Source organism: Tamandua tetradactyla, chromosome 26 (genome assembly GCF_023851605.1).
Source record: "Tamandua tetradactyla isolate mTamTet1 chromosome 26, mTamTet1.pri, whole genome shotgun sequence".
Lineage (NCBI taxonomy): Eukaryota > Metazoa > Chordata > Mammalia > Pilosa > Myrmecophagidae > Tamandua > Tamandua tetradactyla.
The window spans coordinates 35,748,527-35,770,622 of NC_135352.1; the positions used below are offsets into that span (position 1 = coordinate 35,748,527).

At 37.4% G+C, this 22,096-nt stretch overlaps 1 protein-coding gene, 1 long non-coding RNA gene and 1 other non-coding gene across 5 annotated transcripts in view; 1 reads left to right on the forward strand and 2 right to left on the reverse strand.

Moving 5' to 3' along the window:
* The window catches only part of LOC143669822 (uncharacterized), a 42,534-nt gene extending 30,038 nt beyond the window's left edge, over positions 1–12,496 (reverse strand). Inside the window, exon 1 of one of the 2 annotated variants that reach the window (XR_013169074.1) lies at positions 12,326–12,496. This is a non-coding gene — a long non-coding RNA (uncharacterized LOC143669822). Of the gene's footprint in view, positions 1–12,293 lie in introns of both variants that reach the window. The other variant, XR_013169075.1, reaches the window with a different exon arrangement.
* Positions 9,556–9,661, forward strand: LOC143670093 (U6 spliceosomal RNA). Its single transcript, XR_013169272.1, has one exon. It is a non-coding gene; the product is annotated as a U6 spliceosomal RNA (small nuclear RNA).
* A 4,378-nt stretch (positions 12,497–16,874) lies between the features above and the next one.
* Positions 16,875–22,096, reverse strand: part of NEIL3 (nei like DNA glycosylase 3) — a 51,178-nt gene continuing 45,956 nt past the window's right edge. For both annotated transcript variants that reach the window (XM_077144208.1, XM_077144209.1), the window contains 2 exons: positions 18,818–18,992; positions 16,875–17,301 (listed from right to left, as the gene is read on the reverse strand). In XM_077144208.1, coding sequence (XP_077000323.1) covers positions 17,140–17,301; positions 18,818–18,992 — 337 coding nt within the window. In that variant the 3' untranslated portion in view covers positions 16,875–17,139. The remainder of the gene's footprint in view (positions 17,302–18,817; positions 18,993–22,096) is intronic.

Genomic DNA, 22,096 nt, shown 5'->3' on the forward strand with positions numbered 1-22,096 from the left:
TGCATTCTGGCAGTGAGCAAACTAGCACATGACCAAAAGGGAGAAAAGAGGTGTAACAAATAAGGTATCAGTGGCTGAGAAAATCAAATAGAGTGAGTGGCTACTCTGGAGGTTACTCTTTTGCAAGTGTCAGTTAGACATTGCTACCTATCATAACGTGCCAAAGGCCTGCCAAAATCACTCCTTCCAATCTTAAAGAATACCTATGGCATTATATCAGGGTCTCCAAAGGTAACTCTACAAAACCTACCACCTTCAGATGGGTCCCAGGACCAGATAATTCCTGAAATGCAGAGGGATCAGTTCTTCCAGAACATCAACTAGTTCCATCTCCCTATCCAGTATTATCAATAGCCCCTTCCAGCATGAAAAATTTAGAATAGGCATAGTCCAAATACCTCTAAAGAGTGTGATAGAGAGATCAAAGGTGATGGTGGAGTTATACAGAGAAGGTAGGGTTTAACAAATGAGTATGAGTGCTGAATCATTATAATGATACTGCTTTTAGCCTCCAGTACCTTAGAGCAGCTAGAAGTAAAAACCTAAAATCATGGAATTGTAACCTGTACCAAAGTCTGATATCTGTTCTACGGCTAATTGTTGCGATGTGCTTTGAAATGTATTGCTTTTATGTATATATCGTATTTAAAGAGAAGGAGGAATATAACAGAGAAGATAGGATTTAACAAATGAATATGACTGCTATGTCATTATATATTGATATTTCTATTGGTCTCCAGCGTTTTGGAATAGCTTGAAGCAAAAATGAAAAATCTTGGAAGTGTAACCCATCCCAAACTTTAAAATCTGTTCTATAACTACTTGTTAAAATGTACTTGGAAATGTATTGCTTTTTTGTATATATGTTATATTTCATGCTAAAAAACATTAAAAGTGTATGGTATAAATATTAAATACTTATTCTAATATGGTAGATTAAAATGCTTTCTAAAACACGTGTAAATACCCTGCTCTCGAACAGGGGTTCTCAAACTTGAGCTCATAGAAGGATCACTTGGAGGATTTGTCTAAACAAAGAGCCCTCTTCCTGGCCTCACTGACTAACAAGCTCCATGAAGATGCTAAGGTAGCCGGTTGATGTTGCTTGTGTGCATGAGTATTAGTTTGTTTATTGGCACTGTTGTTGGAAACAGGCAGTGGTTAGGGTAAACCCACTCTTAGTAGTTTGATTCAGAGCAATTACTAGTTTGCAATGGATGAATGACATGAATATAATTACCAGAGTTAGTCAATTTTAGATCTAGATTTCTTTCATATTAACAATACGGTAAACAGTCTCTTTCCCAGCCAAACTGCCTTTACACAAACTCTTTGCCCCGGCAAACTCGTCTTCCCCAGGATTACCTTCTCTGTGATGCCTTCCAGATCTCCTCCAGGCTGCCATGGGAGTTCTTCCCTATTTTTCCTTTTGTACCCTGTATCTTTCCACTCTAGAGCTTTTTCTGATGAATGGGAATTGTGGCTTTGCGTGCTTATTTCTCCCCAAAGGTTTGAAACCCCTGGAGGCATGATGCCACGCTTTCATAGTGCCTAGCATACTAGGAACATGATATTTGTTGTATAAAATGTATATTGCATTTGTTCATAAAAAGAGGATACATATAGAGGAAAAATGTGTAAAATACATTTTATTTCTCTATGAGTGAAATTCATGCTTAATTATGTTTATTACTCTTGTTCTTCAAAATAATTTATATACATATGTTTATATATATAAATATATCCACTTCAGCCTTGATAGGGCTACAAACAAAATGAAAGCTAATTTATGTTGGAAAACAATGAATTTGTGCTAAAATGTAATTTCACAAAATCTTCAATGCAATAAATCCTAAAGTCGCCTCCGAAAGTCTAGCAACATCAATGATGATATATTCTTTCATCACTGAACCATTTCCTGTAGGGTTTTGGTTCCTAGCATCTTATATTTTTTTGTAGGCTGTATGGCAGAGACACATTTCCTTATTTTTCCATGAGTATCCCGTTATTGCAGCACTTGTTGAATTTTTGTTTTGTTTTGCTTTTTTGCTTTTTGTTTTGCTTGTTTGTTGGAAAGTGCATGGACTGGGAATCAAACCTGGGTCTCCCGCATGGCAGGTGAAAATTCTACCACTGACCTGCCCTTGCACTCCCGGTTCCTAGCTTCTTACAGTGTGAACTTTTGATAGAACCTAGTTCAAAGAGCACAGGGGCCCCTTCCAATCTCGTCCACCCTCGCAGGAGGTGGGTCAATGAATTTGGTGAAATTCTTGGCAGTAGCTGAACATTTCACAATGTACACTTCCTGTTTTAACAATATGGGGAATTTTGTCCTTTTTATTAACCCCCTACTTCTTACCTTTTCCTAGTTCTAATTTTCTGGACCTGCATGGAATACATATAGCTATTTTTTGTATCAGTCCTTCAGATTTCTAAAGTTGGTTATCACGTTCTGCCTGGCATGCTTTATTTAGTGAAACAATGATAGAAAAATAAAGAAAACATTATTCTTTAATATTAAATGGAAATACTTATCAAGTACATTAATAAACTAAAATGCAACCGTATTATTTAACATTGGTGCTATATGTATCATTTAGAAAGGATATGTGAGAATGTATAAATCAAATTTGAGCTAAAACTACAAGTATGAATGTTACACACTCAGAGGAATTTTACTGATTTCTGATTAAGATTCTATTTTAATTTCCAATCTTACAAGATTTTTTTTCTGGTCACCAGCAATGTCTTAATTCTGTATTTTTCACTTATGGAACTATATTCATGTGAACCTTAGAAGTATTATCAAAGGAAGATTAAAAATGGCAATAGGTCATCAAACGATAGCGTTTTCCCCTAATTATGTTTCTCAGTGACACTCCCACCCGGTTCAAGACATCGTTGATAAAACTCCCTTCCACTTGTAGTCTCCATGCCTGATAAAAAATGGAATACTTGGATTTATGCAGCTGTTCACGAGCTAATTATCTGCAATCATTTCTGATTATTTAATAGGCCATGGTAGGAAGTGTGTTTGCGGCTACGTTGAGTTTACACATTAGACTTTAATGTGCTGATATGGTTAATTGTTGTGCTCACTGCTGCCTGCTAATAGACCATTCCTGAAAATGAGACCATCTCTCAACAGAATTTGCTTGTTTATTTTAAATAAGTAATAACTACAAACTCAGATCCTACATCCAGTGTTTACCATTTTAAGAATGCACTTTTTAATGTTGTATCATTTCTAATGCATTTAAATTATTCAAGTTTGGAGAAAACGAGTTATTAAACTAAATGAGTCAATAACCAATTCAAATACTTAGATTTAACATTTTTCCTGCTTTGTTCAGTTTCCGGAATTGTTTTCTGCCATTAATAGCAAAATAAATTCTTTGTAAGTGCTGCCAAACAAGCTGAATGCAATAACGTAATAATGAGAGCGATAAATGCATATTAAAAGCAGACAAGTATTTATTAATATGTAAACCAAAACACCAATGTTGGCAGTTGGGATATGAAAGGTAGATATAGAATTGTTGTAATGAGACTGTTAATTTGCTTTGCAGTTTTGTACTTGATGACATTTTGTCTGCAAAAGCTAGTGTGTAGTTGTAAAAAATTTAGAAGGCTGTTCTTTGGTTGACTAGCCATGTAGTTGCATTTCTGATTGCCAAAAATGGATCTAAAGTGCCAGTGTAGATGTTTTGGGTATTTGCCTTTATCCTTCCCCCTTTCTGTTCACAAGATCTATTGCTTTTCTGCTGTCACCACTTTTTCATTTCTTCATCTCATTCCATTTTCCTCCCTCACTCTTATTTATTACAGTAACCAGCAGAACTTAATTAATCGATATAAAGTGGTCAGTCTGAGAACCCCTGGCTTCTTTTCTGCAACTTTCATGAATAGGGGTTTTCCATCCTCTACATTCCCAGGCCCCACTCCACCTCTTTTAATGGTGGATTCAGCCCCTTTTTGATAAATTTCAATGACTGGGAAACCGTGGAACTTCTTAGGCCCATTACTCTGGGTGAAACTGGGCTATTCTACAACACGCACCTTCAGAAAAACTTTATGAAGTATTTTTACTTATTTTAAAGCCATAATCTCTGCTACAGTCAAAGGAATAGTGAGAGACTGGAATTATTATAATTTTAATTGATCATGATTTATAGTTTGTATTTTAGTAGATAGAAATCACATATCAGAACAATGACTATAAATATCAATACATAATCAATACATATGTACAGTATCAATACTTATCATTGTAATGCATGCCTGATTTACTCTGAAGTTTTGGATCTCTCACTTCATCAGGAATTAGGGCTTTTATCCATTCATGTTTTCTGTTTCTAAATTTTTGATGTCTTACTGGAACCATAAAATACAACTCAATGTCTGCTTTCTCATACCTTCTTTCTAAAGTTCTGCACTCTCTTCCCAAAACACAGCATGTACTCCTCATGCTTCCACACTGCCCTCGGACTACCTCTGCCCTCGGCCCCTCTCTGTCTGATGGAATTCAAGCCCTTCTTTAAGGTCACTACCACGCATTTCCTTGCTGAAACATTCCGTGATAATACCTGTAACCGTAGCGTGGAGTAGGGTCATAGGAGTATTAGTGGCAATACTAGCAATTGAGATAATAAAATTCACTCGCGTGCTTTAACTGCAGGGACTGAGCTAAGTCCTTTACATGATATCACATACTTCAGCCTCATAACCACCCTATAAGGTTGTACTATTATCACCACCATGGAACAGATAAGGTCACTAAGATTTAACCGCAGTAGCGAAAGGTTAGTAAAATATCATACTCAAGGTCACACAACTAATAAGTGTGGAGCAGGTCTTTGAACCAACAGCCTGAGCCCAGCACACAGTGTGACTCCAGAATCTGAGTTATCAACCACTATGAATGCCATTTCCCACAGTGCCGCGTCCTCTTTTTCCTCCCCGGTTTGACACGGTTCCCTGGAAGGAAGGGCGGTGGCAAGGCCTTCAACGCCCCAAAAGAGGACGAGGCATAAAATGGTGTAATAGAAAAATACTGGGATTAATGACACTAATTGTGTGTTTCTTGTTGCTGGTTGTGCTCCAAGCATTATATCAAAACGAATCAGAAAGCAAAAGAATTGGAAAAAATGATACAAATTGTACAAATTGCAAAACCTTGTTAATGACTGTTTGGCAAAAATTAGGTTGGGACGCCCCCATTAAGCAAGTCATGCTGCAGATGCAGCAGGCAGAAGTGCTTTTAAAACAAGTCACAGAAAAGTACCCCATAGAGAGTAAACACTTACAATTAAAAAACCCTGCATTGAGCCATCCTAGAAATTTACTCCCCACCACGGTGCCGGTCCATTGCTATAAAACAATAAAAAATCTAAGTAAACAATGTAACCTTTTAATCAAAACAAGCTAACCTTTAACCAGATTAAAATAGGTCTTGACATATTGCCTCACCTGTAGAATAATAGGAAAAGAAAGTCTAAACTCAGAAAACTGCAAACACAATGTCTGCGGTTTAAGCCAATATCTTGCTGCTATTGAAATCTTGTGTAAATGTTCCTAAGAAAATCAGAATGTGTACTTTCGCTTTGCTTCCCTGAACCTGTAACTTTACCTAGAATGTAAGCCATGACACAACCATGATCCTGTGATACCTGTTTTCTTGCCAAGAATAAGGGTATAAAATCAGTTAAGCAAAAATAAATCTAAGCAACTCTTCTCAGAAAGGAATTCTCTAAGCTGTCTCTTGGTGTTCTTCTCGCGCCGACGACCCTCCACACCTTCAAGCCCGTTCCCTCTGCTGCGGCTGGACCGCGGCACCACAGCACCGACTAGCAGAGTAGATCCCATTTCCATTTGTTCAAAGGGCCTTCTGTAATTTTTTATTTTTTTATTGAGAGATCTTCATGTGTATACACCATCCGAAGTATACAATCAGTGGCTCACAATATCATCACATAGTTGTGTATTCATCACTGTGATCATTTTTAGAATATTTGCATCACTCCAGAAAAAGAAATAAAAAGACAAAAGAAAAACACCAGTACATCCTATAATTCTCACCACTAGTATTGCAATCTACCCATTTTTTTATACCCCTTACCCATCCCCATAATTTATTTATTTATTTTGTCTCTTTTTTATTCATTTGCCCATACCCTGGATCAAGGGAGCATCAGCTACAAGCTTTTCACAATACACAGTCACACTGTAAAAGTTATATAATTATACAATCATTTTCAAGAATCAAGGCTATTGGAATACAGCTCAACAGTTTTGGGTACTTCTCTCTAACTACTCCAATACACCACAAACTATTAAGGGATATCTATTTAATGCATAAGAATAGCCTCCAGGACAAACTCTTGTTTGAAATCTCTCAGCCACTGAAACTTTATTTTGTCTCATTTCTCTCTTCCCCCTTTTAGTGAAGAAGGCTTTCTCAACCCCGTGATGCTGGGTCGCACCTCATCCAGAGTCATGACACCTGTAGTGGGGAGGGCAGTGAGGTCACCCGCAAAGTTGGCTTACAGAGAAAGGCCACATTGGAGCAGCAAAAGAGGTTCTCTGGGGATGACTCCTAGGCATGAGTATAAGTTGGCTTAGCTTCTCCACAAGGCCTTCTGTTCGTGCCAGGAGTTTAGCGTATGTTCCACTGTGCAATGGCTTGTTTATCTGTCAGGATTTCTTAAGGGGAGAGAGTGATTTACTTATTTCTTACATCCTCAGAATCTAGAACTTTCATGTCTTAGGAATGGAATGAAATGTGAAATGCAATTGATTGCTCCTTTACAGATTTATCTCCTGATATTTCCCTTTGCATATCCTGTGTTCCAGCCAAACAGGACTATTTTCTATTCCCCACACATTTCCTTTGTGGTCACTTTTAGATTTGCTGATGCTCTACTCACTGCCAGAAATGCCCTTCCATGAATGAACATCTTCATCAGGATGAAATTTCAACTGCTATCTCTTTGCTGAAGCCTTTCTAACTGAAAAATCAGAGGTGATCTCTCCCTTTCTGTACCCGTTAACACTTTATTTATTTATGCTATTATTCCCTCTTTGTTTTCTACTTATTTGTGCATTTGCCACATTTTCTTTAAAAAATCTTTCACTGAATTTTTCACATAGTAGGTGCTCAATAGAGATGAACTGAATTAAACTTAGAACTCATTTAAACCAGTTGACGTGGCTTCTATAAAATGAGGAGATTCAAGCTCATGGACTCTGTAAGGAGTAATACATTTATTTATCTTTCTATATGTTATTATATACTGTGGAAGAGCAGTAAGGCAACTTTATTTATATCTTCTTTCCTTTCTAATGAATGCATACCCTTTGAGATGATTAGTTTTGGACTATCCAGTTGCAAGTAAATTTCTATAAAAAGCCCCAAAACAGACTTTCATTTAAATTACTACAAAGATTTAACAGCTTTTAAACATGGAGGAATTTCTTTTATAATAAATTAGCAATGCCCCCTTTCAATGGCATTTAAGTGCATTCTTGTTCGAATAGTTTTAACAAGGTTAAAAATGTTCGCGTGACACTATAGTAAACCTTCCTCTACTTAATTCAGCAAATGTTTACCAAGTTTCCACCACGTGCAAGGCACAATACTTTGCAAGATTATGTGAAGAACAAAGAGCGTAACAGACAACCCCTTAAGGAGATGAAAATCAAGAAATGCAGACAGAATAACTAATATAATGTGAGGCAGACTATGGTAAAATCTCCAGAAGAGATAAAAAGGGCTGTAAAGACATCCAAAGAGAGAAGACGTTACATCTGTGTGGGAAACTCATTAGAACATTTGTTCCTTCATTTCCTACACCAACTTGCTATTACTGGTGAACTATAATATACAATGACAGGTACTTTTAGAAATGCACATGAAAATAATGGATAGTAATAATAATGATGATGAATTAAAAATGGAAATTCAAAAAACAAAAGCAATGGGAAATAATAGAAATTTTAAATAAATCTGAGAAGTTTAATGTAAAAAGAAAAGTTTTGTGCAATCTCATAACAAAGAAGCTCCAGATGAAATATTTTATTTAAGGTAAAAATTATACTGTACCATTAACTACACATTTAAAATAATTTAGGTAGCAAGGTAATTAGTGATAATAAACACATCTTTCATAAAGATTTTGTGGGAAAAGACTGGGGTATTTTTTATTCATTTATTTTTTAGTTACAAAATTAAATGAAAGCAATTTTTAGATAAGAAAATGACAATAATCTTATCCTATCACAGCTATTTGCATTTGTGTATTTTTCCCCTACAATTATGATTTCAGATATTCGTGCATATCGAGGGCATGAAATCCTGGGCCTAGCTAATTTTATTGAATATAAGCAGAATAGGTTATCTGGATGTGGGGCTTCAGCATCATGCAAACTTCCGACAATGCCCTCTGTGACTATCATGAATGAAGACCCTTCTGCCAACCCAAGTTTGACAGGTAGTAGGATCAAGAAAAAACTTTTATTGTTAAGTCATTGAGAGCTGGGGTTTGCTACCACAGTTGAACTTCATTATTCTTCATTTACATAGTTGTTTGCCAGTTCTGTGACCTTGAGCAAGTTAAGTAATTTTCCTGGGTCTCAATTTTTTCTACTATAATGTGTGTATAATTATCGTTCTTATCCCTATCAGTTATTTTTAGGATTAAATTGGTCAATGCATTTTCTATGCTTAGTCTGTGCCTGTCCTGCCAATACTACTGGCTCAATAAGCATTAGAAAATTCCTACTAGGTGAGGAAAGAGCATTGCATTATCCACTTAGTGCACAGGAAACACAGGTCAGGCAAATACTGAGAGCTGCACACCAAATCTCACCTGTTCTCAGTAAGGACTCTGAGCTCATCCAAATCTTCAAACTCTCCTCCTAGATACATTCAAATTGTCTCCTAGACACTCTGTATTAGTTAGGGTTCTCTAGAGAAACAGAACCAACAGGGAACACTTGCAAATATAAAATTTATGAAAGTGTCTCACGTGACCGTAGGAACGCAGAGTCCAAAATCCACAGGGCAGTCTGCGAAGCCGATGACTCCAATGGATGGCCTGGACGAACTCCACAGGAGAGGCTCACCAGCCAAAGCAGGAATGCAACCTGTCTCCTCTGAGTCCTCCTTAAAAGGCTTCCCATGATTGGATTTAGCATCACTAATTGCAGAAGACACTCCCCTTTGGCTGAATCAGCTGTGGATGTAGCTGACGTGATCATGACCTAATCCTATGAAATGTCCTCATTGCAACAGACAGGCCAGCGCTTGCCCAATCAGATGAACAGGTACCACAACTTGGCCAAGTTGACACCTGTCCCTAACCATGACACACTCTTTTATGGTTTACGCATTCAAAAGAGCTTCGTCTTTGCTAAGTTCTGTCTTTCCTCTTGTCCCTTTTATTTTAATAGTTACATAATAATCAACAAGTACTGAAAGTATACTGAAAGTGCCATTTATTAAACTGTCTCCATATGGCTGTACACTGGTTCCTTTCATTAAAAAATAATCACAGGGTGCTCACTTTGGCAGCACATATACTAAAATTGGAACAATGCAGCGAAGATTAGCATGGCTCTGCACAAGGAAGTCACGTAAATTCATGTAGTGTTCCATAGTTAACAAAAATAATAATCATCATGTAGTGAGGCTTTTCTTCATATAATTCTTCCCATCTTGCTGAATAAAACAAAAATCTATTACAAAGATTTCTAGTGGTAGAAACTTACATGGTACAAAGGAAAGGCCACAAACATTTTTATGAGTTTGATCTATTTTCATAAATTGTTTCTGAAAGTGCTGTAATAATCTATAATGTCCTCATGGGTGACCATAAAGATATGCATGAGACTTTCACCTCTACAGATACTTTAGTTCTACATTATTGTTTTTTAATTTGCATTCCTTCAATTGTCAGGGCAGTTGAATTGTTATTATTTTTATGTAAAAATTCATATTTACCCTTTTAGGGGGGAGTTTAGATTATCTCTTTAGTATTGTGAATGTTATTGATGTAGATGCTGGATTTGGAAGATTCCGCCAATAAAATGCTGATGTTTTTTGCCTCAGAAAACAATTTATTTGGTTGGGCTCAGACTGCAAACTCTGTTTTGGATGACAGATCAAATCTTGGTAAGTTCTTTAACTTTAGCTGCTCTGTGTTCAGTCTTTCCCTCAGACACGGTTCAGGGATTAGGCAGAGGTTAAGCACAGAACTTGGAGATCTCCCCCCTCTGCATCTCTTCTTTCTAGGATTTATCTTATAATTTTCAGTGGATGTGGTTGCCCGAAATCTGTCTGTTGGCTCTGCAGTTCAGAAAGACCGTGGCTTTTTCTCTCAGAGTTTTGGCTAGCCCACTTGGCACTTTGTTCTGACCTCAGGATAAAGGCTGAGAAATGGGAAATCACCATCAGCTGGTCTCCTCTTCCCAATTTTATATCCCTCTACAATATGCCGACTTTTGTTCATTTTCCAGTATTTTGTTTTTTATTTTGTCCAGAATCTAAAATTGTTAACTATGGGAGGTTGGGCTTAGTTGGAGTTTACTTGGGCCAATAGAAAGAAAAAAAAAAAAAAACCCTTGAAATTTTGATGGGAAATTTTGTTAAAACTCAAAATTAGATTTGGGAGCATGATATCTTTTAAACATACATCTTTTCCAAATAGGCACATGCTTTGTCCATCCAAATGATTCTTTTATGCTTCGCAATAAACTTTTCTTCATTTAGATCCTGCACATTTCTTATTAGATAAGATTCTAAATTTGCCATACTAAAATTTTGTTTCATTTGCCTATATTGCCTTGCAATCAATTTGCTAACTTTTGTGTTGTTGTTTTGTTGTTTCAGCATGGGCAGGTACTAGAAACTGAACCTGGGTCTCTGGCATGGCAGGTGAGAACTCTGTCCCCTGAGACACTGTGGCCCACCCATGAGACTCAATTTGCTAATTTTATCGTGACTTTGTGGAAGCCTGGTTTGCAGTTAGTGCTTTCCTTCTTAATGCACACCCTGTGTACTCCATGCCAGGCCAGCTGCACCAGTTCCCTAGGACTGAGTAACAAAGCACCACCAACCAGGGGAATATTTTTTTTCTTCAATAATTTTTCTGTTGAGATATGATCATCCAAAGTGTATAATCAGTGGTTCACAGTATCATCATAAAGCTGTACATTCATCATTACAATCAATTTTTGAACATTTTCATTACTCCAAAAACAATAAGAATAAAAGTAAAAGTAAAAAAAGAATGCCTAAAACATCCTACACACCCATCAGCACCTATTGTTTATTTTTTGTCTTTTTTTTTCCTTACTCATCTCTCCATACACTGGATAAAGGGAGGATCAGGAATAAGGTTTTCACACTCACATGTTCACACCTTAAAAGCTCTATAGCTATTCAATCATCCTCAAGAACCAAGGTTATTGGATTACAACTCAACAGTTTCAGATTATTTCCCGTTAACTACTCCGATACACCAAAAACTGAAAAGGGATATCTATATACTGCATAAGAATAACCTTCAGAATGACCTTTCAACTCATTTGAAATCTCTCAGACACTGAAACTTTGTTTTATTTCTCTTCCCCCTTTTGGTCATGAAGGCTTTCTCACTCCCATAATGCCAGGGCCAGGCTCATTCCCAGGAGTTCTGTCCTACATTGCCAAGGATTGTCCCACATTACAACCTGGGAGTCATGTTCCACATAGCAGAGAAAGCAGTGAGTTCACCTGTCGAAATGGCTGAGTGCTAGAAGCCACATCTGAGAAATAGAAGAGGTTCTCTGGGGGTGGCTCCTTAGGCATAATTATTAGGTTTAGCATCTCCTTTGCAGGAATAGGTTTCATAGGGGCAAGCCCCAAGATCAAGGGCCCTGTCCATCAAATTGGCAGTCCCCAATGCTTGTGAAAACATCAGATTTTCTCCAGTGGGGAAGTTTAATATTTCCACCTTTTTCCCCAGTCCCTCAATGGGACTTTGCAAATGCCTTTTAATCTTCTGCCCAGATTACTCTGGGATGTATTAGGGTACCACGCCAACCTATACTGTATATCTAACAAGATCTCACTTCCTATTCGTGGTTCCATGTAATTATAGTGTTCAAATAAGTTGACCATACAAGTTAAAACAGTATGCTATTGAAAATATAAATTTTGCACCAAATAAACATCTCTTCCTTTGGTATCACATGGAAGTCAAAGTTTTAAAACACACAGTCAATATCATCCTGTACCCTTTAGTCTGTTTTACCTTAGTCCTATCCAGATCAGCTTCATTCATACCTCTATTGAAGTCTGGCCACTTTTTCAGCTTTTTAAACAGTTGCTATATGGGATAATTCTGACTTTCATGGCTACAGAACTCTAGCTCTGAGTTCTCAGGTTTCACAAAGATACCCAATGTTCCATGGAATGACCAGGTTCTACCCAAATAGCTCAGCATCTCACAATTCAGAAATGTCTATTACAACTCAGTAACAGATGTGACTGCTGTAAGATTTATAACCTAGGACCTTTACAATAGGCCTTCATCTGATAACCTATGTTCTCAAATTCAATTCTCAGAGATTGCACGTTATAATTAGTCATGTTAGTGAGGCATTATAATAGTCTTTTCGTTTTGCGCTTATTTCATTCAACTGTCTTCCAGGTTCATTCACCTAGTTGTATGCCTCATGACTTCATTCCTTCTTACAGCTGCCCAATTGTCCATTGTTATGTATACATCAGTTTCCCCTTCCAGTCTTCAGTTGATGTACCCTTAGGCCACTTCCATCCATTGCAATTCCCGAACACTGCTGCATAAACACCAGTGTGCAAATGTCCATTCATGTTCTGATTTCAGTTGCTCCAAGTATACACTTAACTATGGGGTTGGAGGATCATGCAGCCAACCTGACCCTTAACCTCCTGGGGAGCCACCACACTGCCCTCCAGTGGGGATTGCACCTCTGAGTTTCCCAACCAATGCTGCATGGTTATAGCTCTCTCATCACATTTTCTCCAGCTCTTGTACCTCTGTATAATAATACAAATTTGCCTTACAGTGCTGAAGACTAGCCATCTGAAATGAAGGTGTCATCAGGGTCATGTGCTCTCTGAAGTCAATAGGGAAGAATCTGTCCCACGCCTCTCCCCTGGCTTCTGGAGGGGGCCAGCCATCCGTGGTGTTCCTTGGTTTGTGACAGCAGAATCCCAATCTCTGCCTCCATATTCACTTGGCTGTCTTCTATCCTATGTGTCTTTTCTCCCCTCTCCTAAGGACATCAGTCATATTGGATTAGAGTGTGCCCTATACCGGTATTGCTTCATTTTTATTTAACTAATTCCATCTGTAACTACTCTCATTCTAAATAAGCTCATATCGAGGTAGTGATTATTAGAACTTCAATATATCTTTTCTTGGGGGACAAAATTTCATCCATAACAGCAGCTAAGATTATTAAATGTCCCATCCAGTCCCTGTTCTGTCCTGTAGTCACTGCCCGGTTGATCTCTTTGGATTCAGACATCTGACCTGGGTTGGTTCAAATTCCATCTGTTTATTCTATAGTCAAAACATTTACAAGACTGTGAAATATGCTGCGCTTGCTGCTGAATTCATATGCTGTTAGCCTCTCACATGTATTGGCAACTCAGTGATGGAGTGGGAAAAAGGGTTAAAACCATCTTCTATGCTGCCCTTTCTTTTCTTAATAGATTGAACCAGGTCTGAATGGACTTTTCCACAACATACAGAGTACTTTTAATTTCTTTTGGGAAACAGTCCTACTCACCGGAATTAAATTTTGAAAAAAAATAAATGAGGGGGATTGTACTAGTACTACAAAGGGGTGGTTTAAAACAGAAATTTATTCTCTTGCAGTTCTGGGGGCTAGAAATCTAAAATCAAGGTGCACACAGGGCCACAGGGCCATGCTCTCTCTGAATGTCTGCTGAGGGGAAGCAAGGGGACCCTTTGCCTCTTTCCTGCCCTCTGGTGCTGACTGGCAAACCTCGTGTTCCGTGGCTTGTAGCTGCCTAAGGCCAATCTCTACCTCCACTTCCACATGGCCTCCCACGCTGTGCACCTCCGTGTCCATATCTTTCCTCTTCTTACAAAGACATCTGTTATATTGGATTAACACCCATCCTACTCCAATATAACTTCATGTAACTAATACATCTGCACTGCCTGTGTTTCTAAATAACGTCACATTCTGAGGTCCGGGGCTTTAGGACATTAGTATGTCTTTTAGGGAAACACAATTCAACACAAAACAAGGGTTAAAATAAAATGAAACTAGAATAAATAACAATAAGTCTCAGTGATTCAACCAGAGGGTCAGGAGATGTGCACTAAACAGAGAGAGCCAGAAGCTTCCTACCCTGTCCCACAGCCACAAGGCACCCCTCCTGCAGCCTCAGACCTCCCAAGAACCAGCCCCAGGACTCACCTGGAAGGCACCAGTGGCTTTAGGACAAGTTGAGCCACATCCACACATGGCAAGCATTTGGCACCAACCTTCTGTGCTTTCTCAAAAAGGCTGTCAATAAAATATTTGCAATCCATTTGCTGGTTGTCACTAAAAGAGGAAGACAGTTGTCAGCTGAGCTGTTGACAATGTAACTACTGGAGTGAGTGGGTGTTTTAGTTTGCTAGTTGCTGGAATGCAATATACCAGAAACAGAACAGCTTTTAAAAAGGAGAATTTAATCAGTTGCTAGTTTATAGTTCTAAGGCTGAGATAATGTACCAATTAAAGCAAGTTTATAGAAATGTCCAATCAAAGGCATCCACGGAAAGTTACCTTGGTTCAAGAAGGCCGATGAAGTTCAGGGTTTCTCTCAAGTGAGAAGGCACATGGCAAACAGTCAGGGCTTCTCTCTCTCTCAGTTGAAAGGGCACATGGCGAACACAGCATCATCTTCTAGCTTTCTTTCCTGGCTTCTTGCTTCATAAAGCTCCCCGGGAGGCATTTTCCTTCTTTATCTCCAAAGGTCACTGGTTAATGGACTCTGTGCTTCTCATGGCAATGTCGTTCTTCTCTGCTCTCTCCAAATTACTCTCATTCTCCAAAATGTTTCCTCTTTTATAGGACTTCAGAAACTAATCAAGACCCACCTGAATGGGTAGAGACATGCTGTCACCTAATCCAGCTAAACAACCACTCTTGATTAAATCACATCTCTAGGGAGATGATCTAATTACAGTTTTAAAAATACAGTATTGAATAGGAATTAGAAGAAACAGCTGCCTTTACAAAATGGGATTAGGATTAAAACATGGCTTTTCTAGGGTACATACATCATTTCAAACCAGCACAGTGGCTTTCAAAGATGTAGCTCTAGGCTTCTCCCAAGATTTGTGAGCTCTTCTGGATAAATCCCACAGAAGGCAGTTCAGAGATGTGATGGCAGAGATCATCAATCATTTGGCTGCAGTGGGATTTCAGGTCTGCAAATCAGATATGCTCTTCCAGTTGGACCAAGGAGAGGAACTGTGGCGAGAAGGAATATAGGATGTCTCCAAAACTAAAGTTCAGGCTGGCAAAGTACCATAAAAAACAAGAAAAGATCACCATACAAAATATCTGCAGGAAAGATGCATCTACCATCGTGTAGTCCTGTATAGCCCTGTAGTAGATGTTGCTTCCACAGAACCATGAAGGCAGGAGATAGGATGCTGTCTCTCTTGTGCAGCCCGCAGCTAATACAGCAAGTGGGGAAAATCAGCCCTGAGTTGGAGATTCTCTAGATTTCAATTCAGTCTTGACATCGAACCTTCACCTGTCTATCTGCTTGTTTTAATGCCCTAGTAATGTCTTCCTGCCTATGATTTTCACTGTCTACACAAAGCAAGTTCTTCCATGTCTGGAAATGTTTTGTGATCTCTCCTCCCCTCACAAGGTCTCTTCCCTTTTTGGAATCTTAGTTAATGTAGTTGTCTTGGTTTGCATAATTCTCTGGTCCTTAAAGCATGCATGCTTTAATCAATCATTGTTTATTTTACTTGTCTTACCATTAGCACTGCATCCTACCTGGAATCAGGAGTCTCTATATTTTGCTTCCAAAAAGGTCACTTTATTTGTCCTCATTCCAGAAAGGCTACCTCTTTCTTCTGGGACTTTTTAATCTCATGCTGTACATTGTCAAATGCCTCAGCAGAAAAGCCAGGAAGACTTGACACTCATATCATTGTACTTTCCTTTTTCCAGAGACTGTACCTCTAAAAGTCCTGAATATACTGGTTGCTCTCCAATGCCTTCAATTTTTTTTTTTTTTTAACAATTTTACCCAAGTTTTACCACTGGGTATAGGGAATAATAGGGAATATCTAATAATGACTTCTCAACTGTCAAAAAAAAAAAGAAATAGCACATCATTTTAAGGTTTTCAAATTCACTTAATTTTTAAATAAGAGATGTTAAAATTTCAAAAGTTACACAAATTTATTTTGGCTTCTTTTTAAAATGTAAATCTATAATTTCTATTCTTAAATGTTACTTTTTTATTCTGAATCCCCATAGCTTTCCATGTGAATGCACTTGAAATAACACAAGGGTATAAAAATCATGTGCCTGGTATCTAACACAAATTCAATGTTTGGTGAATGGAAAAAAAAATTAATCTTTTTTTTTTAAGACCTCATTGTTAAAATATCATTTCTGAAAACAAGAACTTTAAATCATACATTATGAAGAAAAGCAGCAAGACCTCAAAAAGTGTTCATTAAAGACAAAATACCATTGTATTACATAATCCTCTTTATAAAACAAAAAAAAATCACTGCTTACCCAAAGAAATTACAAGAAGTCAAGAGCATACTAAAAATACTTTATTATCAGTGGAAAATGCATGAAACAAACATTCTTAATGGAATATACTGTACGTCTGATGAAATTCACGTAGCATTAATTAAAGTGAAAAATAAATGCAGGCATAGGATGGAAAGATGGCAGACATTAAAAAATGAACATTTCTCAAATATTTCAGGACAATGTACTATAGATATCCTAAAAGCTTATTAAGCAAAAGAGCACAAAATATTATACACAGAAGAGATTAAATGCCAAATATTCTATAGAAAAAGAAAATTTAGCACCCTGGAATAATTTTTACTCCTGGCCATTTTCTGCCCATTGAAAAAAGTTGCACTGTTTCTCCTTTCCAAGAGGACACGCAAAAAAATTCTTTCCATTATTAGGTCCAACCTTCAGCACTGTCCTCATGATAGAACGTCTGCCATGGCTGCAGAACGGGAAGGACAAATCGGCCCACTGGGGAAAAAAGACAAAAAAGACGAGGTTGTAATGTTTATGTGGAAGTTAGAACGATGCTCAGGCTAATCTAGGCTTATTTGATTAGTGCCATATTGTTCTCACTATTAATTTGACATTGTTAAATACACATGAGTCTTTAGTTGCTGTCCTTAAAAAGCTTACGTCCTCGGAGAAGCATCTCTCTCGTAACCTTGCTTGAACCACGCAGGAAACTGTTACAAGTCTGAACTTCCCTTTGTCTATATGCCTATTTACAGAAGTTCCTTTCCTTTAATAAGAATAATTGAAAACTACCAGAATCTTGCTGTAAAGCAAATTACCAGTGTCCTTGCTATAAATCTGTTTCAGTTAAAAAACTGCAAGTTCAAAGGTTTGTCATGATTTTAATACTAAACTACTTTCATCTGTTAGGAAAAGAATATATCCCCAATAGCATTACCCAGACTAAATCAGCCAAATTCCCTTATATTACTCTTACTCTTATTCTTACTGCTGGCCTCCAGAGGGGATGAAGCAGGCTATGGTATTAATATTGCTAAGAATTTTTTTCTATTGCAACCTATAAATACTTCTTTTAAAAAAATTAATTTTATTTAAAATATCCAAAATTTCCAAACTCTCTATATTATCCACCAAATGACAACTCCCCTTCCCCAGCCTCTTTATTCCCTGATAACCTCTAATCTACTCTCTGCCTCTAGGAATTACACATGCTTATTAAGGACAGAATCTGTGAGCTTAATAGGATAAAGTTGCATCTTGTGCAGAGGTTATCTAAAATTATGAAAATTTCCCTGGGGGCACCAATTGAAGACAGATATTTTATCTCTCAGTAAGCCCAACCAGAAAATCTTTGCTCCAGCACTGGAACAGATCAATATTTTCTTTTTTCAGTTAGGCACCACATGATGGTGTTAGAAAAATATGTATCTCAAAACATTAGAATCATACTCAGCATGGTGTGATGGTCACACACTGAGAAACACAGGAAGTGGATACTGATATAGGAACCCTAGATTCTTGTCTCCTATCTCATATTTTCGGGGATACAGCATACATTGGAAAGGCATGAGGAACTGCCTCTCTCTCTCTCTTCTATCAAGCTTGTGTAGTAGGATTTGCTTAAGTTTATTGTAAATCCAAGGCATGTAAATTACTTGTCTTTTGCACCACTATCTGAAGCATTAAGCAAAACTTGGATGTAGTGCAGAAGTTAGGAAGAGTAGGTTTTTGTCTTGGACTATTAGCATCTGGGTAAGTCTTTTTATATCTTTCTATCTTTAGGAACCAAGAACAATACTTCTACACTGATGGTTACAAACATCACATGCTTTAATTAATTCCTTTTTTTACTGAACCTCTTTGAATTTTAAGTTATTCACCATTCAGATTTTGGACTAATTATATCAATGTGGCTAATTTAAAGGTAAAACTGGAAAAGAATTGCTATTTGTTACATTGTAACAAAAATATTCACTTCCACTGCAGTAAGGTTGACAAGTGTTACACTTACTTTAAAAAATCCACATTGTGCTTCTCTAGGTAGCGGACAAGCATAAAACCGCCTGCCCTTGTTTTCGCCATCCTTCCTCACAACGCGAAGAACACAGAGGCGGTTATGTTTACTGCAGCAAGGCCTGCCAGCATTTAATGTACAAGTACCATCTGTCATATTCATTTGAAGTTCACTGGAATGACAGATTACAAAGTAACAACAGCGTAATAGTGCTAAAGGGATCATTCACACCACTTCACCCCCACACTTTAGAATTCCACTTGTTCAAGGGGATTGTACAAAAAAAGTAGATCACGGTCAACTTTAGACAAACACACAACTAAGTCTTTTTAATTTTAGTTGTTTTCCTAGGTAGTTCTAATTTACTTCCAATAATGCCTATGTACCTAAAGTATGGAAATTAAAGTTCTAAAGAATAAAACCACAACTGAATTGTCCATCCAATGTATCATATGCCCACGATTTCTTAGTTTTCATTTGGGACATTCGGTTCTTCATTTACTCAACTTTACAATGTGGCTAGTTTTAGTTCCTTTAAAATATTCTCAAGTCCAGAAACTAAAGATAGCTAGAGCCACAATCTTCTCTCATTATTTTCTTGCCAGTACTAAATTCACATTAATGGCTTTGGCAAGACCACAGAGGTGACTCTCCACTGCCCACTTTAATGACAATCTTCTATGATTTCCTTTGATCATGGCGACTAGGATAGTTACAATCATATTTCAAGAAACAAGCTGCTGGCAGAGCAGAAATGTGTGTTCTGTAAAACTAGTAAGGAGGTTTTACTCTCCCCATGATTAGGGTCAAGAAAATATCTAGAGGTCATGCTTACATACCATGTATAAATTTGGGCCAGAAGCCAGCCTTATGCTGCACCCATAGAAGCAGTATTTTCTCTTTGGAAAAATATTTCATTTTTTTTAATTTTTAAAAATATTTTCCATCTTAATGCCACTGTAGCTGTTTGTCTTTGAAGGAACCAAATGAAGGGAAAAATTGTTCATATTAACTAAAACTGTTAATCTCGCCAACTAATATTCCTATTTTAAAAATTTCAATGATAAAACAGCTCCTCCTTTCTCAAAGTTTTCTGTGAATTTTTGTTCTATGGAACAAAATAACAGTCTTAATAATGAAAAAATACTTAAAAATCAAAGGTATTTTCCCTTTTTCTTGCTTCCTAAACCACATTTCACAAACCTGTTCCTGTAATGATGCCTCAAACCATCACATCTAATTGAAATGCTCAGAGCATCAGATCTATTATCTATTATAAAATCAAAATTAGTTTAAAATGCAGTTATAAATCACAAGTTTAAATATATTGGTTAAAAAATGTTTACTGGGATGGAGTCACACCTTCCAAGAGCAATTTCTGAAGCTGTTCACAGAGCCGCCATTTGTAAAATGGAAACAGCCCCAGGCACTGCTCAGGAAACCACAGTTAAAGATTTTGACAGCAACTTGTTGGCATCTTTTCAGAGGGCAGGGGTGAAGGTGGAATAGCTTATGTTTTAGAATCATGGCTAAAAGCAGAAATAGGGAAGCTGAGAGGCAATGGTCTCGTCCTCTACCCAACTCTCCCTCCATTTCACCAACCCCCCACCAAAAGAAGACACAATGAAACCAAGGTCAAGAAGTCAAGAGATTTCAAAATTGAAACAAGTGGCTCATAAACAAACAGTTACTTTTTTCAAAGGAGAAAGACTAAAGAAGTTGAGTACTAAGAGAAGTGTATGAAATGATGCTTTCTTATTTAAACACCCATGCTACTATGTATTTTAAAAATGGTTGTCGTGGATAACGATGAGTTAAACATTTTCTAACCCACTTGCTTCAATCTAAAGATCTCTGGGATTCCGCGTATCAAGGGAAATGTTTAGACGCTCCGATTCTTAAAGCTTTTCTGGGGTAAAGAGGCAAGGTAATTGTCAAATTTAGGTGGTAAGGCCCCAGTGTGTTTCCTCACTTTGGTTTTCCATCCATTTCTTTCTTGCGTAAAGTTAATAATGAAAATAGACTTACGCTATCTGATGCTTAGCACTCAGAGTATGGCCCACTGACTAGAAACACCAGCATTGCCTGAGAGCTTGCTGGAAACACAGAATTGTCTGCCCAGCTCTAGATCCCCTACAGAATTAGAAGCTGCACGTTAACAAGAGTTTTAGATGAATCATATGCACATTAAAATTGTGAAGCACTGAGTTAATGTAGCCAAAATACCGATGCCACCTGTGATCATATCTGTTCAAAAATGCACAGCTAATCTCAACTTTATGACAGAAAACATCTACGATAATTGAATGTTCTGATTAACTGAGGATATCTTGGTTCCTGTTTCAATCATTAAAAAACTTTCTAGTTAAAAAACCAGGATTGGCAGAGAATGTCTTAGGCAAATCTAGTACACAGAATAGTTTAATTTATTTTGATGACTAGGACCATCATTTCAAATATGAATGCTAGATTAATATGAACAGTATATTAATTATAAGGTTAGTAAACATAATAATATAAATGATTATAATATTAATAAATTTACTATTAATATTAATAACATAGAGCAGGGGTTTTCAAACTTTCTAAGGTAAGAAATATCTTAGGCTTTCAGGTCTTATGGTCTCTGTTGCAACTATTCAACTCTGCTGCTGTAGAACAAAAAGCAGCCACCAAAAATATGTAAAGGAACGGGGATGAAGTGTTCCAGCAAAGTTTTATTTTCAAAAATTGGTGGCTGGCTAGATTTCCCTTTGGGCTGAAGTCTGCTGATGTCTAATATAGATGTCATCAGAACAAACAGAAATGCTTGATGCATAGGGGATTCTCAGTAAATACTTATTAACTAAATAATAAACAAAATTTGAAAGAGAAAACTTGAACTTGAAAACTATTATCAAGAAGGAAGACATTACCAAACACAGGTTTATAATTAATTTTTTTTTTGCAGCAATCTATCTAGAATGGTTTACCTTATCTTAAAGATAGGGTAAGTCATTACAATAAAAATGCTGTCTGAATTTTTTAATTAACCAGGCTTACTGGAGTGTAGTCTTATAGCCCAAAAGTATATCAAGGACCAAAATAAACAGACATCCCGGATGGTTCCAGGTAACTCTGACATCCTTAGGGACTGAAAACTCCACATGTGACCCCAAAGCAGGTTCTAGGCATCAGCGGCTACACTGGTGATGGAGGTGACCTATCAGCACCTCTGTGGGGAGCAGACATGAAAAACTGTTAATGGTTTTGTTAGTTTCATTTCCCTCATCCACG